This window comes from Brachycentrus maculatus, unplaced genomic scaffold (genome assembly GCF_059751285.1).
Source record: "Brachycentrus maculatus isolate JH-2025_06_01 unplaced genomic scaffold, ASM5975128v1 h1tg000274l, whole genome shotgun sequence".
NCBI classification, from domain to species: domain Eukaryota; kingdom Metazoa; phylum Arthropoda; class Insecta; order Trichoptera; family Brachycentridae; genus Brachycentrus; species Brachycentrus maculatus.
Window position 1 is genome coordinate 203143 of NW_028281025.1, and position 24070 is coordinate 227212.

The 24070-nt window shown below is 33.4% G+C and overlaps 1 protein-coding gene across 2 annotated transcripts in view; it reads right to left on the reverse strand.

The window, feature by feature from the left end:
- LOC148305458 (uncharacterized) overlaps window positions 1-24070 on the reverse strand; it is a 165549-nt gene that overhangs the window by 75844 nt on the left and 65635 nt on the right. For both annotated transcript variants that reach the window (XM_088266661.1, XM_088266660.1), the window contains exon 8: window positions 14296-14460. In XM_088266661.1, coding sequence (XP_088122787.1) covers window positions 14296-14460 — 165 coding nt within the window. The remainder of the gene's footprint in view (window positions 1-14295; window positions 14461-24070) is intronic.

Here is a 24070-nt window from a genome sequence, read left to right on the forward strand (position 1 = left end):
GGTGTGATCTAAGGATAATTCTGTAACTATACTATGTACATTATTCTTAAAATATATTACAACATCATTTTGATGATGATACTAAGTTGTATTAAAAATATATTTACAACATTTTGAGTGGTTCCAAATACTTGTTCACAAAATCTGGATTATCTCCAATTACAGATTGCATTATATTTGACTATGAGGCATTATTTTTGCTACCAACTAATCGAGAAGTCGTATTTCCCATTAAATAAGCGGGAATTATAACTATAAGTCTCTGATTAAAAATATAAAATATTAAGACACTGTACGCATGTCAAAATTACGCCAGCTTGTGCAAGTACAGTTATGCAACCTCAAGTGCCAGAGCTGCTATTCTCCATGTCCTCTTCTAAATTAATAGTGGGTACCATTTACTCCTCTTCTAATTTAGAATAACTTTTCATCGATAATTTTCACCAAATCACTCTCAGTGACGTCAGTGTTATTTTTCGAGCCAATTGTGTTACTCAACGCGAACTACTGAGATAACACAATTAGCATCACAGTAATTCATTTGATTTATTTACGAACGGAAAAGAGAGAAATACGATCGTGTTTCTAATTTGCGCCAATTGCATCATCGTTATCGATGTGATCAATATATTGACTTTGGCTTACGAACTCAATCAACAGAATTAGTGTGTGGACCGAATTAATAATTCTAGATGCGGGTATAAATTCTTACATTAAACTTAATACATTTAAAAAAATAATGAAATTTTAATTAAAGAATTTTGAACAAAAAAAGTAAATATTTAGTTTGAAAATGTTTCCAGAAAAAACACCCTAACATTCTACGCTTCAGGAGATGAACTTAAAGCAAAAGTTCTTGATATTTTCAATAACAAATTTAATTGGGTAATAATAACTAAATACATTTGGTTAGGTAGCGTTATTCTTTATGCAAAAATGGTTTTGATGAATAAATCATTAATAAACTATACAGAAAGCGGCTTTGAAAAATGAGTTGACCTTTGGCAAGTAATTTTCTCCGGATTATACAGTTGCTTTTATGCTCCATTGTTAAACGATTCGCTCGTCCTGCATACAAATATTAATTTTCCCAAGAGAAAACTCACGTATTGTCAATCCAAAATATTCATGACCCATTCGTACCCATATGAGACGGAACGACAATTTACGAGACGGACGGATCAAAAGATCGGTGGCAGCGTACAGTATATAGGCCACTTTGAGTGCATCGTACTTTGATTGTGGCAAAAAAGAATCGCGAGGTGAAGAAGTAAGAAGGTACCACGGCGGAACACGCACTGTATCAGTATTTCCAGTGGCGTGCACATACAATTAACTATGGTAGCCAGAAGAGGTAGGTAGTAAGGTAAGCTGGTACTACATACTAGGGTAAGCAGTAGACGTAGGTAGTAAGGTAAGCTAGGTACAACTTAGTAAGGTAGGGTAGGTACTGGTTGCGTTTTGGGTAAGTTAGGATAGGCACTGCTTTTCTGCCTACATGGAATGCACGCCCCTGAGTATTTGTTTCCATTAGCGGCCGTGTTGGCACGGAGTGTCGCATGTCTTTAGAAATCAATAATACACATCCACCGAGAGCAGATCTCTATTACTTATTCTACTTCTCATACACACAATGCTTAATACAAAATGTCTCTATCAATCTACATCAACTCTACACGACAAAATACAAAACGATGGCGACGATTACACTGAAGAATCCTATTATTTTACATGAATAATTACTGTGAAAACCGAGGGTGCCCAACTTTTATTGCGCTGGGAGCCATTTTGCAATCTCAACTCCCAACACGATTCTTATGAGAACTTTTATTAACTGTTTTTTTCACTTCGTCAATCAAAGTATTTGTTTTAAATGTGAAAAATTCAGTTTAAGTATTTTTGAACGTTTTATATTTCATGTTTCTGGGAGAAAAAAATAAGGAAATGCTGTTTTTTTAAATGATTTAATTTAACACATTGTATTTGAATGTTAATTTAATGAGATATGTGGCATCTTATATCGGTGCCAATATGCAGATAAATTGGTTGAAAACCACTTTTTGCAAGGCAAATCATCGAGATGGTCATATATCGAACCAGCCCGATTTTTTTATATCATGTAAAAGAAAGATTCGTCGATAGAAGTCTTTCAAATTTGAGTATTATTCTGGATACAGCAAATATTAAAAGATTGGAATTTTGTTTGGATTTGTATTTGATTGCAAAATCTAAAAATTACTTAAAAAAAGCAAAACAAAAACAAACCAAAAATCACGATAGCTTTTGTAATCGACCAATTGCGGTAGATCACAATTGGCCGTTGGTTAGACATCCCCGATATAAATATAAAACTGGCCCCGTAAACCGCTGCGTCGCAGTCACAAACCTTTGACGATCTCTGCTTTTAATTTGAATAATAGTTTTACATCTGACTTATTATTGGTAAAAAGGGAATATTATTGATTTAATAATATTATTAACAACTTGAAAAGTTTCTTACAAACAAAATATTGTGTATTTTGTACGTTCACGAGCAGCAATATTGTTCAAATAGCGGCTTGTAGGAAAATTGATCGAAAGTAGGCAGGTCAATACAGCATTATTATAGTAGATTGGCAATCTTCGAAACTGTGCACGGTATGAGATTTGTGGTCACTCAAGTGCACCCCATTGTCCCTTTGTAGTTATTTAGGAGTCGAGTTCGGATGGAGCACAACGTATTTTGAAAAGATGAAAGTAAAATTTATGAAGAACCCAATTACGGAACTATAAAAATTTTAAGCATACACTTATCATAAAACGAAAGTACCTTAAGCTGGATCCAAGTACGTAATAATAATTGAATAGCATTTTTTTTGCATAAAAAGTACATTTCTAGAAGTAAAATTAAATTGAATACATTTTTTATGTATTTATTCAACATTTGCATAATTTTGATAGCAAATTTTAATTTTTTCTGTTAATTTGGTAAAATTCACGTTTCCAATGGCCACGTTATGACAGTATAAAGAACATAAAATACGATGTGACAATTAGCTGGATAGATTATGCATAATCTTCCGCAATTCTAAATTCACCAATTATAAAAAGAAAGTGTTCAAATTCCCCCACAAGAGGTAATGAAACCAGATGCGATTGGATTTATATAATAAGAATTAGATTATTCGCCAAACGCCATACTCCAATAGTAGTCATATGATTTACAACGGCGATTTCTATTTCCCAGTAAAAACTAACATGTTATTTGGTTATAATTGGTGGTTACCAGAAAGCCCAGTCGCTAGAAGTGGAATAAACAACTAAAATCGCATTAATTGCATGCAGTAGTTTTTATTATGTAATTATTAGAAGGGATTATTGACACTGTTAGATGTTAACTCTAACCGTGTTGAGTTATTCGCCATCTAGAAGTATGTTTTATTTATTGTTTCGGCATACACTTTGTCGTAAGACATGATGAAATTGTAAAAGCAAAACACTGTTTTTTTACCACTTGAGTTATATTTATTTAATTATAACAACTAGTTTCGGAAGCTATGCTTCCATCCAATATTTCAAATTGTAAAAGAAAAACACTCGTTTCTTACCACTTGAGTCATATTTATTTAATTATAACAACTAGTTTCGGAAGCTATGCTTCCATCCAATATTTCAAATTGTAAAAGAAAAACACTCGTCTTTTACCACTTGAGTTGTATTTATTTAATTATAACGACTAGTTCTTGAAGATATGCTTCGATCTTCAGGTCTATATATAACTTAAGTGGTTATAAAAATAAGTGTTCTTATGTTACAATTTGAAATATGTTAAATTTAAACTTTTAGTAGGTGAACTTTACTGTAAAGAGAGAGAGAGTTGATAACTCAAACCAGCCAGTGACAGGTAATAAGTCCTGTAAACATCCAGACTTCCAAATTCCTACCTTAATAATTTCTTATCTATTTTAAGATACCAATAAAAATCTTAATACAAAAATTGTTCAAAGTTACACTGATATAGCGAATTTACTCGTGGGTATAAAAAATCTCAACGCAGTTGTGAGTGTCGCGCGTGCTGTGAAAATAATGATTTTTTTCCGTAGTCCCGTACACGAGTACAACGGGAAAAGAAAAAAAAGAGCAAAACGAAAATAGATGGTTCGGGTAGGGAGCGAATTGAGAAATGAGGAACCCATGATGGCGTTAAGACTGGGATCTTTGCTGTCATGTCGAAATAAAATTAACATATCGATCTGGAGGCGAGATAACCGACTCAGCTGGCTTTGGAAAGCAGAAAACATCGAGGGTGAAGGGACCAACCCCAGGCGAGGGAGTGCCAGCATACCGAGAGGAAACTGGGGACAAATGGTACAAATGTAGGGGGAGAAAATAACATGAAAAATGAGCAAGATTTTTAACTAATTATCTCCAAAAACATGTTGATGTGTACTTTAAAAAAAAGAGAAATACATGTGTTTCATTTTTATTTTTTACATTCATACTATTTCCGTGAGCCTAATCGGCTCATTAATAGAAATAATTAGAGGTAGAATGGGTTCGAAACGAGAAACTCTGACTCAAGAGTCCGTGACACTAACCACGGAACCACAACCCGACACTTAAAAAAATACTACTACTACTTCTACCATCACGCCCCGTCCCCGCACGGATAGGCAGAGAGGGTGGAACGCCACACTTTATACACTCCTTACACATCTAGTTATACATCTAGTCATACATCCATACCTCTAGTCACACATGCCCTCTGATTACGCAGACTTTTGACACCACCAGATTTGATTATCAATTCATTTTTGGCCGTACTCTGCCATCTATTCTCCGGCTCACAATCGCCACATATATTTTCATAGCCATTCTCTCGGTATCCATTCGCTCCACATATCCATAACACCTTAAAGAACTCTTTAATCTTAAAAAAATAACGTACGCAAAAATACCTTATTAATATAGCTTCGGCATATTTAATCGTTCTCTATACAATATCTAATTTGTAGAAAAATATTTGCATGTCTACAACGCTTCACCGAGAACCGAGGGAAAATATAATTACAAAAAATAATAATCAAATATAAAGAGTAAAGCTAGTCGGGGCGGAGCGAACACAAAAAGTTCATTGCGCTCCAATGTTCACAGCGTGCGATATATAATATAATGTAGGTACTTGTACTAACTCAAGTTCGCAAAGCAAATCACAAAGCAAAAACGACTCACAGCAACACCAAACTGATTTTAACAGAGAAATTCGTCATTATAATACACGAGTATATATTAGAATACACGTGGAGCCGATAAACACAACTATTTTTGGAATAAGGTCCTTGCAATATATTGCCTATACCCAAATTAACCAGCTGCCCGACATATATAAAACAGAACCCAGTCAGGGATCCAAAATGAATAAACTGAAAAAATATTTTATGGAAATATTAGTTATATTTTGTTTTCTTTGAACATGTTTCATACCTTATGTATGCCTATTTACTGTACTCTTATTGCTTTATATTTTACATTTCCCTGTGATTTCTCATTTGTTTTTCACTTTCTTATTTGTGTTTCAGTCTTGTTAACTTTAATTCCATGTCCCAAAATGAGTAATGGAAATTACTCATCGGGAATATTACATAAATGACTTATAAATGTAATATGTTTTTAAAAATAATATCGGAACAAATTAGGAAACGTTTTCGCAGCAGAGTGTACTTTTGTGTTTAAAACGTAAAATAATAACGATTCTGGAATAGTTGTCTTGTCGTATCGAGACGGCCGCATCCGCGCCCCTGCGGTTACATCACTTGACTCCACCCCCGATATAATATTTGTCTTCATAAAATAAGATTCATCTAACAATTGGCGAGGGTAAACTTTCCGTGTAGTTGGACCCTTGAATCGGGGCTGAATCAACAGATAAACCTAATTTGGCAGGAAACTTTTTCTAGACTGGAAATGAGCTCTGGATCCAGCATTTCGCTTTTACATCATTTTAGATAAAATGGTTCGGTTGAATAAAACCCTTAGTCATTAATATAATCGGCGATGAGAACATTTGTAAAATAAATAGACAAGGCGACTACCGGAAGAACTTTAATGAATTAAAAATAGTATAAGGAATTTTCGAATAATGGAAATTCTTTAATTCTTTTTTAAACATACTTATATATTTTTGGTGGTGACTGTAACAGTAAATGCCCCTCCTCCCTCTCCACCGTAAATTAAACGCTTATTTTTAACTATCTGTACTCGCGTTGTTGTGACTCAGAGTGGTTATATAGAAAATAAATAAAATAGAAAGCGCACATTTCTTATATGTTTTAAAAGAAAATCACCTGCCACGAGTATACTCGAACGCCACGCTGTAAAAATTTCAGTGCAAGCAGTGAACAACTTTAGGAGATTTTAAACAAATGAGTATTTATATTCTTAATTACATACATAATATTGTAAAGAATATCATATTCATCATAAATATTTTTATTTTTTATCGTCACAGTAGAGCAAAACGTTACTTACTAACAAGTATTTTGAGCATTGTTTTTTTTTCAATCCAAATTTGAATATTAGCACTTTGGGTTACAAAGAAAAGGGGACATTACATTGGCACTTTGTGGACAAAGTAGGTAGAGCATAAGACATTAAGATGTTTGACATAATTGACTTATATGTATTATGCAGAGTCAACATAGTAGATTTTTATCATCACATTAGGAATATAAAATCAAACCACAAGCTGCAGCTATAGAGTTAATGGCGTGTCTATCTGGACGTATCTCTTGAGTAACCCTCAAAAGCAAAAGGCTAAATCCAAAAATTGAAATAGAAATGTAGTCAAATCTACGCAAAAATACCACCGCTTCATATAATACCGAAAGATCCACTACTCAAAAGTATACGTAGGTACCTAAAACTCTTAGGTTAAAGTTAGTATTAAGTAATTGCTCGAAATGAGATTTGGAATTGTCCCTGAAGTACTTAAAACATTTGTATTTTAAACAAGATCGCTGCCATCGCTGGCGCGTTGAAACAATACCATTTGAAAATCACTAAAAACCGTAGGGGTTACCACAGTAAACCGGGGCTCGGCCTGCGCCCTGCGCCCTGCGCCCTCCGCCCCAGCGGTAACGAGGAACCATTATATTTCCCGCCACTTGATGTGCGTATTGTGTTTGTTCAGTGTCAACTATCGTCATCGTAACGAGCTGTTTCACAGATTACATCTCCACCGACTGCTACCGGGGGTTGGAATTAATTGCGCGAGATTCGTAATATGGCAGTGACGTTATAATCTACTGAGTGAACTTTGGGCGCCTACAAATTACGACAAATTTCATCTGTGAAATCATAAATCTTCGTGAACTTAATTCAACGTTATGCATTTATTATATTTACAACAAATCACATGAAATTAAATCATGCGATGCATTCATGGAAACGAAAATAAAAACAAGGAAAAGAGCAAGGGAAGCATAAATGAATGCTGGAGAAAATAATTTAAAACGGCGTGCCTAGAAAGGCTTTTAATGGAATGTTGGGAAAAGATCTCATAGAAAACTACGTACGTAGTTAAGTGCATGGGTATACATATATAACGTGGTAATATTTTGCTTTTTTATCAAGTGGGTATGAAATAATAAAATAAACAATGTGTTGCTTTGTTATTAAAGTAACGACAATATAAGTTTACTTTCAACAATCTTTTATAATAACTTCACCAAATAATATCTTTTTTATATCTGACGTCTCTTGTTTTTCTCAATGCGACGCGTGCGACGTTTGGTGGTAGATTTGCGCGATCTGCTTTACCGACTGTCACAATTGTGAAGGTCGGCAATATTTGATAAAATATGTTCTTAGGTATTTTATTTACATATATAATATTATGCACCCCATCAGACATATTTCCTATGAAGAGACAATCACTATCAGACAACTAGTTAACAAATATTATTATAGTAGATAGTGGTGGAACCTTTGGATCACAATAAATGATTTGAGGCTCATTTAAAAATGTATCAAAATACTCGTACAGAATATATGCAGATTAGCGGATTTCTCATTATGACATAATATATTCCAACCGACAAAAAACCTGACTAGTAATAATGTTTGAGGTTAAACTATAAAGTTGTTTGAAATCAATGGGCAGATAGTGCATATATCATACTCGTCGGCGAAATATAAAACACGAAACATGAGGAATTGCAGTACATACTATTAGGTTAAGAAGATACCTATAGATAAGGCAAAGGGAGTATGATCAGGTAAGGATTTTAGGTAGAAAAGGGAGAGTATCCAATAATAATTTCAATTTGCCAACGTTTTATTGTAAATATGTATATTTTTTTAAACATAGTTATTTTTACGCATAATAAGTATGTCTGGTAAAGTTTCCTATCTTTAAAATATGAACTGATCGAACTAAAATAATATCCGTACCTTACATTCAATAAAAAAACAATCTCAAATACAAAGAAACAACAGAAATATTCAAAAACTAAAAAAATTAAAAAATTAAAAAATATACGTAACTGAACGCCCTTTGGCAAATTTTGTATTTTAGTATGTCGTAGTACGTTTAGTAATCCAAATTTAGTACGTCGTTTTCATGCCACATTAAATATTATACACATACTGTAAACTTAACGAGAGAAAAGCCATAAAATAAAAAGAATAAGTAGCTTTCAACGTATTTTACAGACGTCGCCTTAGTTTAAATTTCAATTAATAATTATCAAACAAACGAGACATTCGCAGACGGTCTATTATGAATTTAAAAGCATTTTTTCTAGGCCGCATAGAGACCGTCGGAATAAAATTATAGAATGCTCGAACGTACTCCACTCCAGACTTTGCACAAGAGAGCCTACCCCTTGCCGGCCGCCTCACCCCCTCCCCCCGCCGGTGAGGGAGGGCTGCAGGCGCAGGCCGCGTGCTGAATCCAATAACGGAGGGCGGGCAGATAGGGGGAAGGGGAGAGTAATCCCAGACGACACTATCTAGATGTTGTGCACTATGTGTGGACATTTGAGGGGAAGACTCTCCATTACGCGCGTCTTAATTAAACCCGGCTCAGACGACAAGACGGATTACGAAAGAAAGACAAATCAATCAAACGGGAAGATAAACACTCAAAATAGGCAAACCAAAATGGGTTAAGCGGGTCTAAGCTGTTGAAAGCATAGTTACTGTAGACATTATCAATATTAACTTTGTTTCTGTAGTTCAATAATTTATTATATTTGTTACATTTACACCTTGAGAAATTGAATTTCGTTTGATCATTTGTAAAGTGATCGCTTAAGCCAGCAAAATGCCAGGTAGAAAATCATAGGATGCTCAGACTTCCATCTTCTTTCATACAAAGAAGAACGACAGATGTTTTATATCAAGTTGAGGCACCTATAAATGTGAATTTCCTTTGTAACCGTGAAAGTTAAAAACAAAAATTCTGGTGGATATTTTGGGAAAAGATGCATCATGAATATACGAAATTGGACGAGGATCAGGACCGTCGAGGCGCTGTTCAGAGCTGCGCAAGATAAGGATTATTACTCTAAGTGATAGTCGACGTCAGGCGGACCTGACATGACACAAACAGAAGAAGAAGATGTATTATATTCTATATTGTATTTATTAGGTGTAATTATCACATTGAAAAACCTTAAAACATAAATTATTTTTGTATCTCCTGTATGTTATGTTTATAATCTAATCATTAAAAAAATATATATATAAACTTTGAATTACCATGTTAGTATTCGGCTCAACACAGGCCATGCCTAAAGAGCCGTAATACGTATAATAAATGTGTATATGAAATGAATATGTATATTGAATGTATCTATGTATTATGAAAATAAATAAATAAATAAATAAATATTTTAAAAAAATACCCATACACACACATATTAAATTTTATCTATTTCGTATCAGTTTTTTAAAAATCGTCCGTTTCTAAGAAACATTTTCGCGAACATTAAAAAATCTGAAAGCATAATATTTCAGAAAATATTTCTGCCGATAGCGACAACACATGACATGCGTACATGTTTTACTATCCATGGGTCCAAGATTTAATTCCCAACAAGGTCAACCTAGAAATACGCATGCAGTAAACAAATAAAAATGAAAAAAATAGTGTAATTATTATATCTAAAGCGACTTTTAGTACAAAATAAATGATATCGATGTAATTCGGTAATGTAAATTGCTTTTTTTATTAGTGTGGATAAACTTCGTGTTTGGAAAGCTTAGTTCTAATTTGCAATATTCGATATTAGATACTGGATGAGAAATAGAAATGAAGAGGAAACGAGAACGGCCAATCGGAAATAATTGCAATATTACGGAAACCGATTTAATTGCCTCCAACTGAAATTAATAGACATTAAAACGGAAAACATCGGTGCGATCAGTAATATGAACATGAACTGGTGATTTTGAAAACCCAATGACTGTCTGAAACTAAATTTTACAGGAAATACGGAAAAGTTATTTCAGGTTGTATCGATGTCAAATTAAAATTAAAAAAAAAATCACGATGAGAAAAACCAAGCCTTGTTTTTAAAAACTACATTTTTAACTATTAGGTTTTTTGAAACGGACGAAAAAACCGATAATTAGGTAGGTACTAAACATTGAAAATTATAAATTTGGATTCAAGTACAATTGAAAGTGAAAATCTTATTTGGAAGAAAAGCTAAGTTTCCAATGATCTTACATTTGAATGTTTAATTAATTTTTGGCGAAAACAATGTCAGTCGGTTTTTTTATATTCATAAAGGAAACTGAATTTTCTATTCAGTAAAACCTATTTCTGGGGACGGACAAGAAAATTGTATTTCAACCCACCCCGTCTCTAGTCGTTTAGAATAATATAAATATTGAATGAGAACACATTTACGTGTAGATACGTCTTTATTTTACTCGGAGGGATGCTTTTATTACTTTACTCCTTGACATCAGGTTGGGGCGGTTTCAGTAACAAATAACTAAAGAAAAGCAATGATAAAAAGTGAAATGCAGAGGTGTGATGAAACAGAACTAATATCAGAAAAAGGAAGCTTTTTTTAAGGAAATAAATAAATAAAATTATGACATTTGGATTACAAAAAAACTGTTTTTAAATCTAAAAATATATGTTGCGGAGATACTTAGATGGTCGTATATCGATATTAACGATTATGATGACTCATACAACATTCATAACATACAAGTACCTTAAATATTTAAACACATTCAGAAATAGGTAGGTATATGGTGTATTTAAGATCTGTAACCCTTATCCGCACCCAATGGTGCATAGGGCACTGCATAGTATTGACGCAGTGTTATCTTGATCGTTACTTACAAGAAGGCAAGGTGATTACTTATGTGCTTCAGGAATTAGTCCGGGGTAATATTAAATATATATTAGAGAGTAAAGTCACTATATTTATTTTCGTGTAGCTAAACCAAGCTAACCATTACACCACGGAGGCGGACACTAAGATCACTGGAAGATAATAGTGCGGTAAATGCTCGAGAAACAAACGAATAGCGTTCCATATCAAAACGAGGAGAAAATTACTTCCCGTCGCACTGGCACAAAGGGCGCTCGGAGACACCGAGAAGCATATTTCACCGTTCGAAATAATCGCACTTGGGAGAGAAGCAGTACCAGAGTCGACGGGGAGAGGAGAGCGCGGGCGATGGGCTGGAAGAGTTGGCGGGATATAAGGACGTTTGTCAATATCTCACGTGACGAGGCGTAGGGCGCACAATAATGCCCCCAAAGTGCACTGTGCACACACTTCGTGTTGCGGGAAATTTACCTCGGTAAAACAAAAAGACGGGGGTTTTGACACGTTCCGTCTACCTATTTGGGTACACTTCGTTGAACGGGAAATTCTCATAGCAAAACAAACGAAAGTTTGCATCTCCCAACTCTTAATATATTTCAATTATCATCAGATAAACAAAACGCAACCATGTGCGTCACTACCAAAATGTTTCAATTGCATATTACGATCCGTTCAAAGATATTTTACTCGCATAATTTCATGAAAAAAGTATGACAGCGAAGTCGTGGGTTGATTTCTTGTTCGTCTTATTGATAATTTAATCAGTTTAAAAAAAATTGGCATAAAATGCTTTGAAAATGGTGAAAATTTTTCCTAAATACTATTGTAATTGTTTTTTTCATTACAAATGGTATTTTGTGTAAACAAGAACTTAAATGACAACTTAATGAAAATGGTGAAAATAATTCTTAGATACTATTAAAACTGTTTTTTCATTACAAATGGTATTTTGTGTAAACAAGAACTTAAATGACAACTTAATGAAAATGGTGAAAATAATTCTTAGATACTATTAAAACTGTTTTTTCATTACAAATAGTATTTTGTATAAACAAGAACTTAAATGACCTATTAAGATTTAGGTTGATATGATAATAATTTTGGGTATTATTATGTACACTTCAAAATTGTTTTATAGTGAAATATTAAGTAAATAGGACGTTGCAGTTCTAATACGAAATTCATTTAAATACGTTTTACCATTGTCTACTTAGTAAATACTTACATAAATGATTTTTTTTATAAACATATTATATTGTAGGCAAAAAAAACGTATCAAAATTATTTCGACAAATATGGGATTCGACAATTCGTCTCTGATCAAAGTGATAAAAAAGGTTGGATCAAGAAACTAATAACGTACAACGCACGAATCTCATGTCTATGTGTATTCGAACGAACGAATCTATTATGATCCCATTTTATGATAACACGAATACTGACAAAGGTATCGAATGATATTTACCGCCTGTTCTATAACCCACGTGCAAAGTGAGCGGACAAGGGGATGTCGGACATCTTGATAGGAGCTTTCGGGGAATTGAATTTTCGCTATTTGTATTCCTAAAACAATAATTTTCACTCGAAACTGAAACTATTTAAGTTACATCATCAATCCTTTGGGCGGTGGGGGTTTTAATAAATAATCTTCTGACTAAAATATATACGAAACAAGATATTTATTCATTTAAAAATTGAATATCTTGTTTGATATGTTTCTATTTACCACACATTCCATCTGAAGAATAAAGTTTCCGTGACAGGGTTCCAGTGTTCATATATAGACATTTTTAATTTTTTTTTTAAATGAATATATTTACATTTTTAAGTACAACATAATACAATTTCTAAACATTTATACATATGGCAAACTTATAGTTTTAGATTCGCTGTGCCTCTCCAAAAAAGACACTGAGCTCTTGTGGTTGGAGAGGGACTTACACTCAAGGTTTAATGTTTTATATAATTAATGGTATAATAGTCTTTTTTATATATTTTTTCAAGATTTATATGTAATGGGCATTAATTTTTTTCTTAAGAATTTTTAAAACTTGTATTTTTTAAGTTTCTTTAGGGAGTTTATTGAAATATTTAATTACCAAATATTTGAAGTTTTGTTAAAATTGTTTAGTATTACATTTTGGAGTTAAAAATCATTTGAGAATGTCGAAGAAACTTTTTTTTAAATTAAAATATTTGTCACCCTTTAGTAATTGAAAAAAAAACATATTATCAGTGCTCCTTAATAACCGAGAAAAGCTCTATGATGGACGTCGCAATGTGATTCGAAACCTCAACGCAAGAAGTACTAAACACACGTGGTATAAATAAGAAAAACGTAACGCAAAATATACTGTCACATCTTGGTTTTAAGTGAACACAGATTTTTTACTTAAATATTTATATATAAAGATTTGAATATTCACAAAATATCTGTGGTGAAATGGAAGGGAGACACAAGTCTGTAACATATACAACAGGAATTGTACCTCTCTTCCGTGTCACCACAAATATTTTGTGTATATTAAAATCTTTATACATAAATATGTCCGCCTCCGTGGTGTAATGGTCGGCACGCTCGGCTAACGTACTGGAGGTCCCGGGTTCGATTTCCAGGAGGGGTCAAATAAATAAAAGTGATTTTATCACTCTTATATTTATTCAATATTTCCTTGGACTGGTACCGGAAGCGGAGGGCTGATCACCTTTCCTTCGTGTGTTAACGATCAAGATAACACTGCGTTTATATGATGCAGTGCCCTATGCACCATTGGGGTGCGGATAGGGATTTGAAAAAATGAATTATACATAAATACCGAATTAACCCCTGAGGGATAGCATTTCCATATTCTCTTAGTAATATTTTTTGGTAATTAATCCTTAATTTTTAAGGAGTCGTTTGTCTGCGTTGATATAACTGAAACAAACTAAAATGAATGGTTAACTGTAATTCACAAACCTGGATTCTTCTCAATCGCCTTGTAGACCTCCAGAGCCACTTCATCTTCTGACACGAAGTCCCAAAGGCCGTCGCATGCCAAGACGATAAACTCCTCGAAACCACTCAACCTGACAGACGCGAACTCTGGCTCGCTGCTAATGAATGGCTTCATTTTGGCGTTACCTGAAATAAAATATTACAATTACAAAAAAGAAAAACGTAAAAAAGATTCGAATATTCAAGTCCGCCTCCATAGTGTAATGATCAGCACGCTACCGTACGATTGAGGTCTCGGATTCGATTCCCAGGGGGGGGGGGCAAATAATTTTTCTCACTCGAATATTTATTCAATATTAATCTGGACTGGTACCTGGAGCGGATGGCTGATCATTTTTCCTTCATGTGTTAACGATCAAGATAACACTGCGCTTATATGATGAAGTGCCCTATGCACCATCGAGGTGCGGATAAGGGTTTGAATGAATGAATATTCAAATCTCTAAAAAGTAAGTTGACATCTCATCAAAGATGAAGAATATGGAAGTCTGGGCATTTACGGGGCTGACGACCGTCATAGGCTGGTTCAAGTGATCACTTTACACGTGTGTAACATTCACCAATTCTACCCATTATTGACAAACACACTAATAAAATTCTTGGAAGTTCTATATATGTATATGAATCAATTTCGAAACACTGTTATTGAATCACTAGAAATTCACTAGAGAACCTGTTGGTGAGATGAAAAGAAGCTTTTTATTGAGCAGAAGCTCTTTATTATTACTTAATGAAAAATAACTCCTATAATTGGAGATGATCCAGATTAGTGAACAAGTATTTGGACACACTCAAAATGTTGCACGAAAAAGTTAATGATTAAAAAAACAATAAATCAAAAATAAATAATAAAAAACAGTAAAATAATCTGTAAACACTAGTACAATAATAATAAACCTCAAAGCGAAATAAAAAGCACATAATATCAAGTAGTGGTTCCACTTTTTGCCAAAGGTATACGTTTTCAGATTAATGCAGCCCGCATTCGAATGCACAAGTGGATTAATTCCAGCAGCTTGTAATTTGCCTTTCAAAGTTGCAGGGTGGAGTATCCAAGAGTTGCTGAATCAAATTTCTACTTGGGGTACAGCAGGGGACGGATCAAGTGCCCGCCAACCCATATTTATGTATCCAAGTAGTTCGCATGCTTAACGCTCAAGGAATTCAACAAATACATTCCCAACATGTCGATAAGACAGATCTGTTTCGTGTTTGAATACGATACAACAACTAATCTGATCATTAAACCAATCAAAACTTGTTAAGTCGAGATGATCAAATAAACTTGATTTTCATTGTGATTTGACTTTGAAAATAGTCGGGATATACCAACATATGTACATATAATGCGTATAACCATATTATGCGTATGTTGATGTACGTCCGCCTACATAGTGTAGTGGTTAACTAGGCCACCATGCTGGAGGTCCTGGGTTCGATTCCCAAGAGGATCAAAATAAATATTAGTGATTTTTCAGTATAATATTTATTTACTATGACCCTGGACTGAAGGGTAAGGCTGATCACCTTTCCTTTGTGTATCTAACGATCTATATAAGATTGCTTCTATACGATGTAGTGCCCTATGCACAATCGGGTGCGGATAAGGGTTAAAAGAAGAATAAGATGTTATAAGTAGAAAACTTCAGATGGATAATGTATGAACGATTTTAATAGCATTATAATCATTTTTAAAGTCGAGTTATGATCCTGACGTACCATCGTCAACTAGTCATAATTCCATTACGTGATCCTCACTTTACTAAAACTCGATTACAATTTTCAAACAAGTACCTGAAAATAGTATATGCACATATAAATCAAATATTTGTGTACCATATCGCTCACTCCTTTCAAGAACGTCATAAATCAAAAATCGTCAATTTTCAGTTGTGCATGTTTTCGGAATGCCCAGAAAATGTACTTTATCCCAGCAAAAGCGGCATATTTTTAACTTAATATTTACCCGCTACAGGGCAGAAAGTGTTGTTTTTGCATTTTGAAGAAAAGGTATTGTTTAATTATTTTTTTTTAACTATATTAAAATTTTTCAAATGGAGAAAGAACCTTCAGGTTTTACCTAAAAAGATCTGTTGTACAGTAAAAAGTTCAATAAGTGGCTTGATATTTATTTTTAATACATTGTATTATATTTTTAAACTTTAAAAACGTTCTCCTGAAAAATCACGTTTTTTTTATTTATGACGTTCTTGAAAGGAGTGAGCGATATATCATAAATACACAAATATTTCCTCAAAACAACGATAACAAACAAGTTCAAATAATTTGATCTAACAGAAAATCTTTCTAGTCCAAATAAAGTCCTGGTGTTGCCATACGACATGATCAATATTAAGGTTTGGATATTTTGACCTAAACTATTCGTTTTCAATGTATCGTGAAATGTAAAACATATTTTCAAATGCAATTCAATGAAATACAAATAAAATAATGATTATAATAACATAACAAACTCAGACAACATCAGTGCAACTCCTGTCTGCTGCAATCAATAACACGATCCTGCGCGCAAGGTTGCATTTATTACAAATATAGTATACGACTAGCAGGTATGTACATGCGAGTATGTCCGTAATATGTGCAGGACTATAATAATAGTAGCGTACAATACTTCAGAATAGTTGGGGTTCGAAATGGAATAAATTTTTCATAGATTAAAATCAAAGCCAAGACACGTGCCAGGGTTATATTTACTGTTTATTGATCTCGTATACGTAAGCTTGTTCAACGTACAACTTGCATGAGCGTATGCAACTCCGAGAGTCAAAGCCATTGATTTCATTTCATCTATTTTATTAAAAAAACCTAAAATTTTTTATTCCCCATTAGTAGTGATATCCTTTACCACATTAGTATCCCATATGACATATTCCACATTGAGATTCCAAGAATCAGAAAAACGAGATTGATTACTTTGTCTTCATATAATTAATTTGCATTTTTGGACGATAAAACTAATAAATTATAGTAAGTATTTTCAACAGCAAATTCATAAATAAAAATCGAGAATAATTTCTTTTTTTTTGTTCTAATGTTATCGCGCGTCTGAACTCTCCATTGCAAAAAAAAATCAGGTGTAAATACAATAAAAGCAAACATATCTTTCTGTTTACTCAAATGTTTTATCGACGTTTATCTGCATCCAGCCATTTGTTTTGACTACATAATTATTGCGCTGTTATTTTTATTAGGTTGTGCGACCTAGCGATATGACAGAATCCTACTTCACGATATACGAGCATGTTACATTTTCAAGAAGATTGCGTGATGCGCAAGCCATTACAAATTGTACAGTACCTACATTCTAGAAAAAAAAAGAGTTCTCACCCGGACGCTGTTTACTGTCAAAATCCTAGGGCAAGGCGGACGAATGTCGTATGAAAAATGTTTCAAAAATATATATATACTTATATAACTTTTTTATAATCTGTTTATTTACCTTCTTTCGATTCGTAACCAACGTTAGATGGAAAAAAAATACAAATTGATTGCATGATGTTTAATATCAGATTTATATTTTGTACTGACATTTCTTTTTCAAAAATTTAAAAAATTCAATAATAAAATACATACATGTGCGGAAAAATACAACTATATTTGGAGTAAGATCCTTGCGATATATTGCCTATACCCAAATTAACCAACTGCCTCACATATCGCTCACTCCTTTCAACAACGTCATATATAAAATATCGACAATTTTTAGTTGTGTATGTTTTTGTAATGCCCAGAAAATGCACTATATCCCAGCAAACGCGGAATATTTTAACTTAATATTTACCCGTTAGGGGGCAGGAAGTGTTGTTATATATTTTTTTTAAATAAACGTATTATTTTTCAAATGGAAAAAAAAAAACATTTTTATACAAACAGGTTTTACCTAAAAAGATCTGTTGCACAATAAAAAGTTCAATAAGTGGCTTGATATTTATTTTTAATACATTTCATTATATTTTAAACTTTAAAAACGATCTCCTGAAAAATCAAGTTTTTTGGTATATGACGTTGTTGAAAGGAGTGAGCAATACATAAAATAGAACCCAGTTTGGGATCCAAAATGAACGAACTGAAAAAATACTATGCAAAAATTATGATAGTGATTAGTTATATTTACTCATTTTTTTTCCTTTAAACATGCTTCTTATCTTTTTTTATTATTTTTTTTATACATTTATTAACTGTACCTTTTGTTGCTTTATATTTGACATTTTGCCCTGTGTTATCTTATTTGTTATTTTCTTATTTATTTTCCAGTCTTCTCAACCTTAATACCTTGTTCCTAACTAACTAACTAACTAACCATCACGCCGCTTCCCCGCAGGGGTAAGCAGAGAGAATCGAACGCCACACCACTCTGTCTTTGCAAACATTCTTTGCCTCTTCTACATTCATGCATCTCCTCATACATACCCGACGATTATTACGACTCCTGACCCGGCCGCTTTCAAGTATTTGACATACCTGATTGTGCCAAGTTTTCCTCGGTCGTCCTCTGCTTCTTTTTCCAACTACATTCGCTTCATAAATTTGTTTAACCGTTCTTTCTTCACTCATACGCTCCACATGTCCCAACCATCTCAACACACCTTTCTTAATTTTATCGATAATGCTTATCTCAGCCTTACATTTTTTCCTTATTTCATCATTCGAACATCTATCAAACATCGTTTTGCCACACATTCGTCTGAGGGATCGCATTTCGACTGCATTCAGTCTGCTTTCATCCTTCCTTGTTCCATACCTTGTTCCAAAATGAGAAATGGAAATTACCGATCAGGAATATTATATATGTAATGATGAAATATGTTGTTAAAATAAATAAAATAAAATAAAAATATTTTAAGAATTCAGGCAACAGGGTTGCCAGGCAAGATGAACCAAGAGGGAGGGGCGGGAGCGGAAAGGCGGTTGCGTCGCGCCCGCACCCGACGCGTACCGTGCCCAATGTTCTGACAACCTTTGCGCGCCATTTATCCGCGCTCTTCAAATGTCACCGGCGCACAAATACACGAACACGTTTTTTTAATTAGCGACGGGCGTGAAAAGGGGAGTCGTGGGTTCGATAAATTCATATCCGATGTTAATAAATTCCGAAATCGATTAATTTTGGAGGAAAATAACAAGCTTTTAATCACAACTGAATAAGGCATATTATAAAATTTAATGTTTTTATTTTCGATACATAAAATATCAGAACAATTCCGTTAAATCTTCATACTTTGTTATGAATTTTATTAATTAAAAAAGGCATAAAACGGTTAGGAAAATTATTTTAAATTCTTATTTATTGATGCATTTTTGATAATAGAGGATTTTAAATGAGTGAATGATTATAAGAGGTGAGGAAAACGAAAAAAAACGATGGTATGCGCATGTGTGGAGAATGGAATCATCCAGACTCCCCCAGATTGCACTTAACAGCCAACCCCTAGGTAGACGACTCCCGGGCAGACAACGAAAGAGATGGACAGCTGGGAATCGAGATCGCAGGAGGCTAATCCCTCTAAAAACAGGCCACAAGCCCTACACCAAGAAGGAGAAGAAGATGATAAACTTATAATCCCAAGCGAAAAAAATGCAATACAATGTAGTAAAAATAATACAGGTTTTTTTTTGTAGTACCGTGGGCCACGAGAAAGTTATTTACGATACGAAAAATACACTCTGATATTCGAAATCTGTGATAAATCTACTTTAAAATTCATACAGAATATGAGAAGATGAAGTTTGTTAAGTAAATCTGACAAGAAGAGTAGGTTCGTGATGGAGAACACTGCAATTAGTGTCAATTGTACTAAACAATAATATGTATTTATTAACATTTTGATGAGCCGTCAGATGAAGCTTAGTAGAACAATACGGTAGTCGCAACAGCGTAACTACTAGCATTAATATGCAGATTTAATACAAATAAATCAACAGAGCTAGAATCAGAATAAATACAAAGCGTCTTAAATATCACGTTCTACAATTTAGCTATAAACAGAGAAAGCGCTAGTATGAATATTTATGATAAGCCTTTAATTTGAGCTACATTACATTACTTTAAAATGACATAATTATTCTTGAATTTAGAGAATCACGTTTATCATTTTATCAACTTAATCAAACCGTTTCCCAATAGATATTCCGAAATGATATTTTTGATTTTTAAAAAGAATATATTTGATTTGGAGGAAAATATTATTAATTCGTTGCGATAAGCAAGTTGGCTTCGAATAAAACAAAAAAATATTTAATGTGATACAAATACAGAATGTATTGTAGCTATCTAACAGCATAATATAATACTTAATCTATGTATATAAATAAAAATCCAAATGTTCGTTTGTTCAAAATCTCAAATATCCTTCAGTTATTCACTGATTGCTTTGAAATGTTGACACTACGTTGCATTTTAATACGCACGTGTTTTTATTTATCTATGTATTAATAAAAATGTAAATGTTTGTATGTTCACAATCTCAAATCTCCTTTAAGGTTTGAAATTTTGACACACACGTTGCGTCTAAATACGCGCATATGACACGTAAAAATCTTGACCGTAATGGCAGAACCATCTATTGAACGTCACAGCAATACACGCGATATAAAACATTTCTCATGGCGTACTTCTTGACAGCCGTTTAAATGTTGTATACCCACGAGCATTGTTAAATTAAGTATATTAGAAATGCGTAGGTACTATAGATTTCTTTCTTTTCCTTTCTTGAATGTTTTTCGCAGATACTTTGGGGCACCTTTTAAAAATTAATAAAATAAAACAACTTTGTTTTAACCACTTTCTTTTCCGTTTAGTCACACTGAGACAAAGCAATGTGTGTATGGGTAAAGCTAGTTACAAATATAATTATTGTTAATGAACCCAATACATAACCGAATTTTAATAAATCGTTACACACTTTGCGAATTTTGAAGAAACTTATACAAATAAAGTAGAAACAGTCTTGTGTTTGTGAAAATTATGAGGGAAGAATTCGATTTTAATCTAACAATTTCATCAAAAAGAACATGGTGTATGAACCTAATGACTATCATGAGACCTAATCAAAAGTTGATTATTAACATACGCCAAGTACCCAATTAGGAATTCGTTTAACGTAACATGCGCGCGTAATTCAGTTGTCTTGGTCTATTGGTTCAGAGAACAAAACATCACGAGTTTTTCACAAAAAAAACAGGCTACCTTCTTCTTGCGTGATTTATTTTTTCCTGCTATTTCACAACAAGAGAAAACACTTACATAAAATGACAACACTACTCTACAAATTTTGCAAAATTACGGGTTTGTCTTGCGTATGTAAAAAAAACTTTAAATCCAAACGAACATATTATGAACGTATAACCAATCGTGTATCGTAAGCCAATTATCTTGTATTAACGACCCATTACAACTCAACAAGTAACTATTAAAAGAGAGTAAATATCTATTAAGTTAGAAGACCTGCGTGTCATTAGTTGGTAACGTTGTCCTTTGCACAGTTAAATACAATCAAGAAGAAAATTTATTACCAAGAATTAAACTGCACTCAATACCGATTGAAAGTAGTTTCACACCTTTAGGAAAACATCTAATTGCAATGGTGAATACGGCGTGGGCTTTTCGACTGAAACTGCTCCTAATTGCTTGTATACAATCGAATAAATTACATCAGTAGATTCTAGTGCAAAATTCAACTTAAATGAATTCATGTTTTCATACTACAGGCTTGAAATAATAACAATTTCGGATAATATAAATGGCGCGATTTTCGTAAAAAAAAAATTATAGAGATGATTTAGCAAAAAAAAAAACATTCATAGTTTTTTTCCTCTCTAAAGACCATCTCATTCTCACCATTTCTTAAGATGTTGAAAACATAATAAAATTATGTAGATTGTGGTTTCACTGCCATGCGGATGATTCGCTAAATTATTTATATATGTTTTTTTTTTGAAAAAAAGAGAAATATTTGTGTTTTTATTATTTACACAAATATTTCAACTTCATACTATTTCTGTGAGCCTAAGCGACTCATAATTAGAAATAGGTATCAAATTGTGGTAGAGTGGGTTCGAACCGAGAAACTCTGACTCGAGAGTCCGCACACTAACCACGGGACCACAACCCGACACATGTATTGTAAATTGAAGGAGAATTTGTTAGTTCTATTAATAAGAATATTGAGAGGATAGGACAATGGAAGGTGTAGAGAAGGCATAGAAGAAGTCCATAGACTGAACCTTGCGGTACACCAGTAAAGACTGAACGACTATATGATTAGGTACAAAATATGTACTTACATACCCGCCGTGTAACAAGAACTGATTCCTGAAACTTGCAACTGATAGATCGGTAAGATATATAAGCCATTTATTAGAACGCGTGTGGAAGACAAGAGCGATAGAGCATCCCATCATTATGTTCAGTTTGATAAATGGGAGTATGGCAAATATATCATAAAGAGTAAGATGGTAAGTATGAACTATTATGGGAAGACTGAACAACTAAAATACACCTAGAGGAAGAAAAAACTACCACTGTTAGGAATTTGCAGCTATACATTGTACATTTGGATTCATTTATGGATAAGAGTACATTCATACAAAATATTAAGTAGGTACGAGACAAATCTCAATTTCAGATATCCAAATTGAAATACATTACGCGATAAAATATACCAGCGCCATAATTTTTAAAAAGCATCTATGCTCTCTCCATCTTTGAAATCATTGAAAATTTAAATGATAAAGTTATTTTCAACGATAAAGTGCTTCATTACTGTGGAAATGTACGGCGTACGTCGTAAAATATGGCAATTGGCGTAAAGAAAATAAGACGTTACTTATTACAATGCGAAAAATTAATGCGAAAAATAAATTAACTACACTGGGAAAACGAATATGGGATTTAACATTTAAAATAAAAATAAAATATCATCGGCTCAATCCATAGTGTTTAACTCCACCCGGGCTTAGTCCACAGGAAATAATAAAAAACATTCAAATTTTACCATGAAATTAAATTAATTCATTATATTATTAAATTTCTACGTACATATAGAATATAACAAAGTGAAGATTAAAAATTGACAAATTAAACTTGATAAAAAAATCTCTTTCCTGTAGACTAAGCTCGGATGAAGATTGAAGCTTTACGGATTAAGGCGACGATACTCGTAAACGTGTATACATCAATAAATCCTATAATATTTGCATTTATATATATTACAATGTATCTTTTCCTTTACACATAACATAGTGGAATGAGTGGGAATCGGCATTTTCAAGTAGGCGAGTAGGAAACTGCATCGTATTAAATTACCTCAGTATCTATTATTTTACCCACCTATTTATATATACGACAGCAAAAGATAACGTTGTCTTTCTGTTGCGTTTTTCCTATCGAAAAACAACAAAATAAAGAATGTCAAAATAAACAAAGGGATTTTGTATAATATTTTTATGGTAATGTCAAAATATCTTCTTTCAATAAGAGCGTGTTTGAAAGAGAACATTAATTAGCCACGAAGGAAGCATTTATCACGCTGGTCAGCATTAAGGCCGCTTACTCGTTTATCAAGAGCGGCTCACGGCTTCCAGATCACGTGAGGGTTTATCGTGTTACATTACGATTATCAGTAATGGCCGAGTCCGGGGGCGGAACTACCCGAAACAGGACCCAGCCCACGAGTAAACCTCAAGTAGCGGGGAAATTAGAGCCTCGCACTTTACT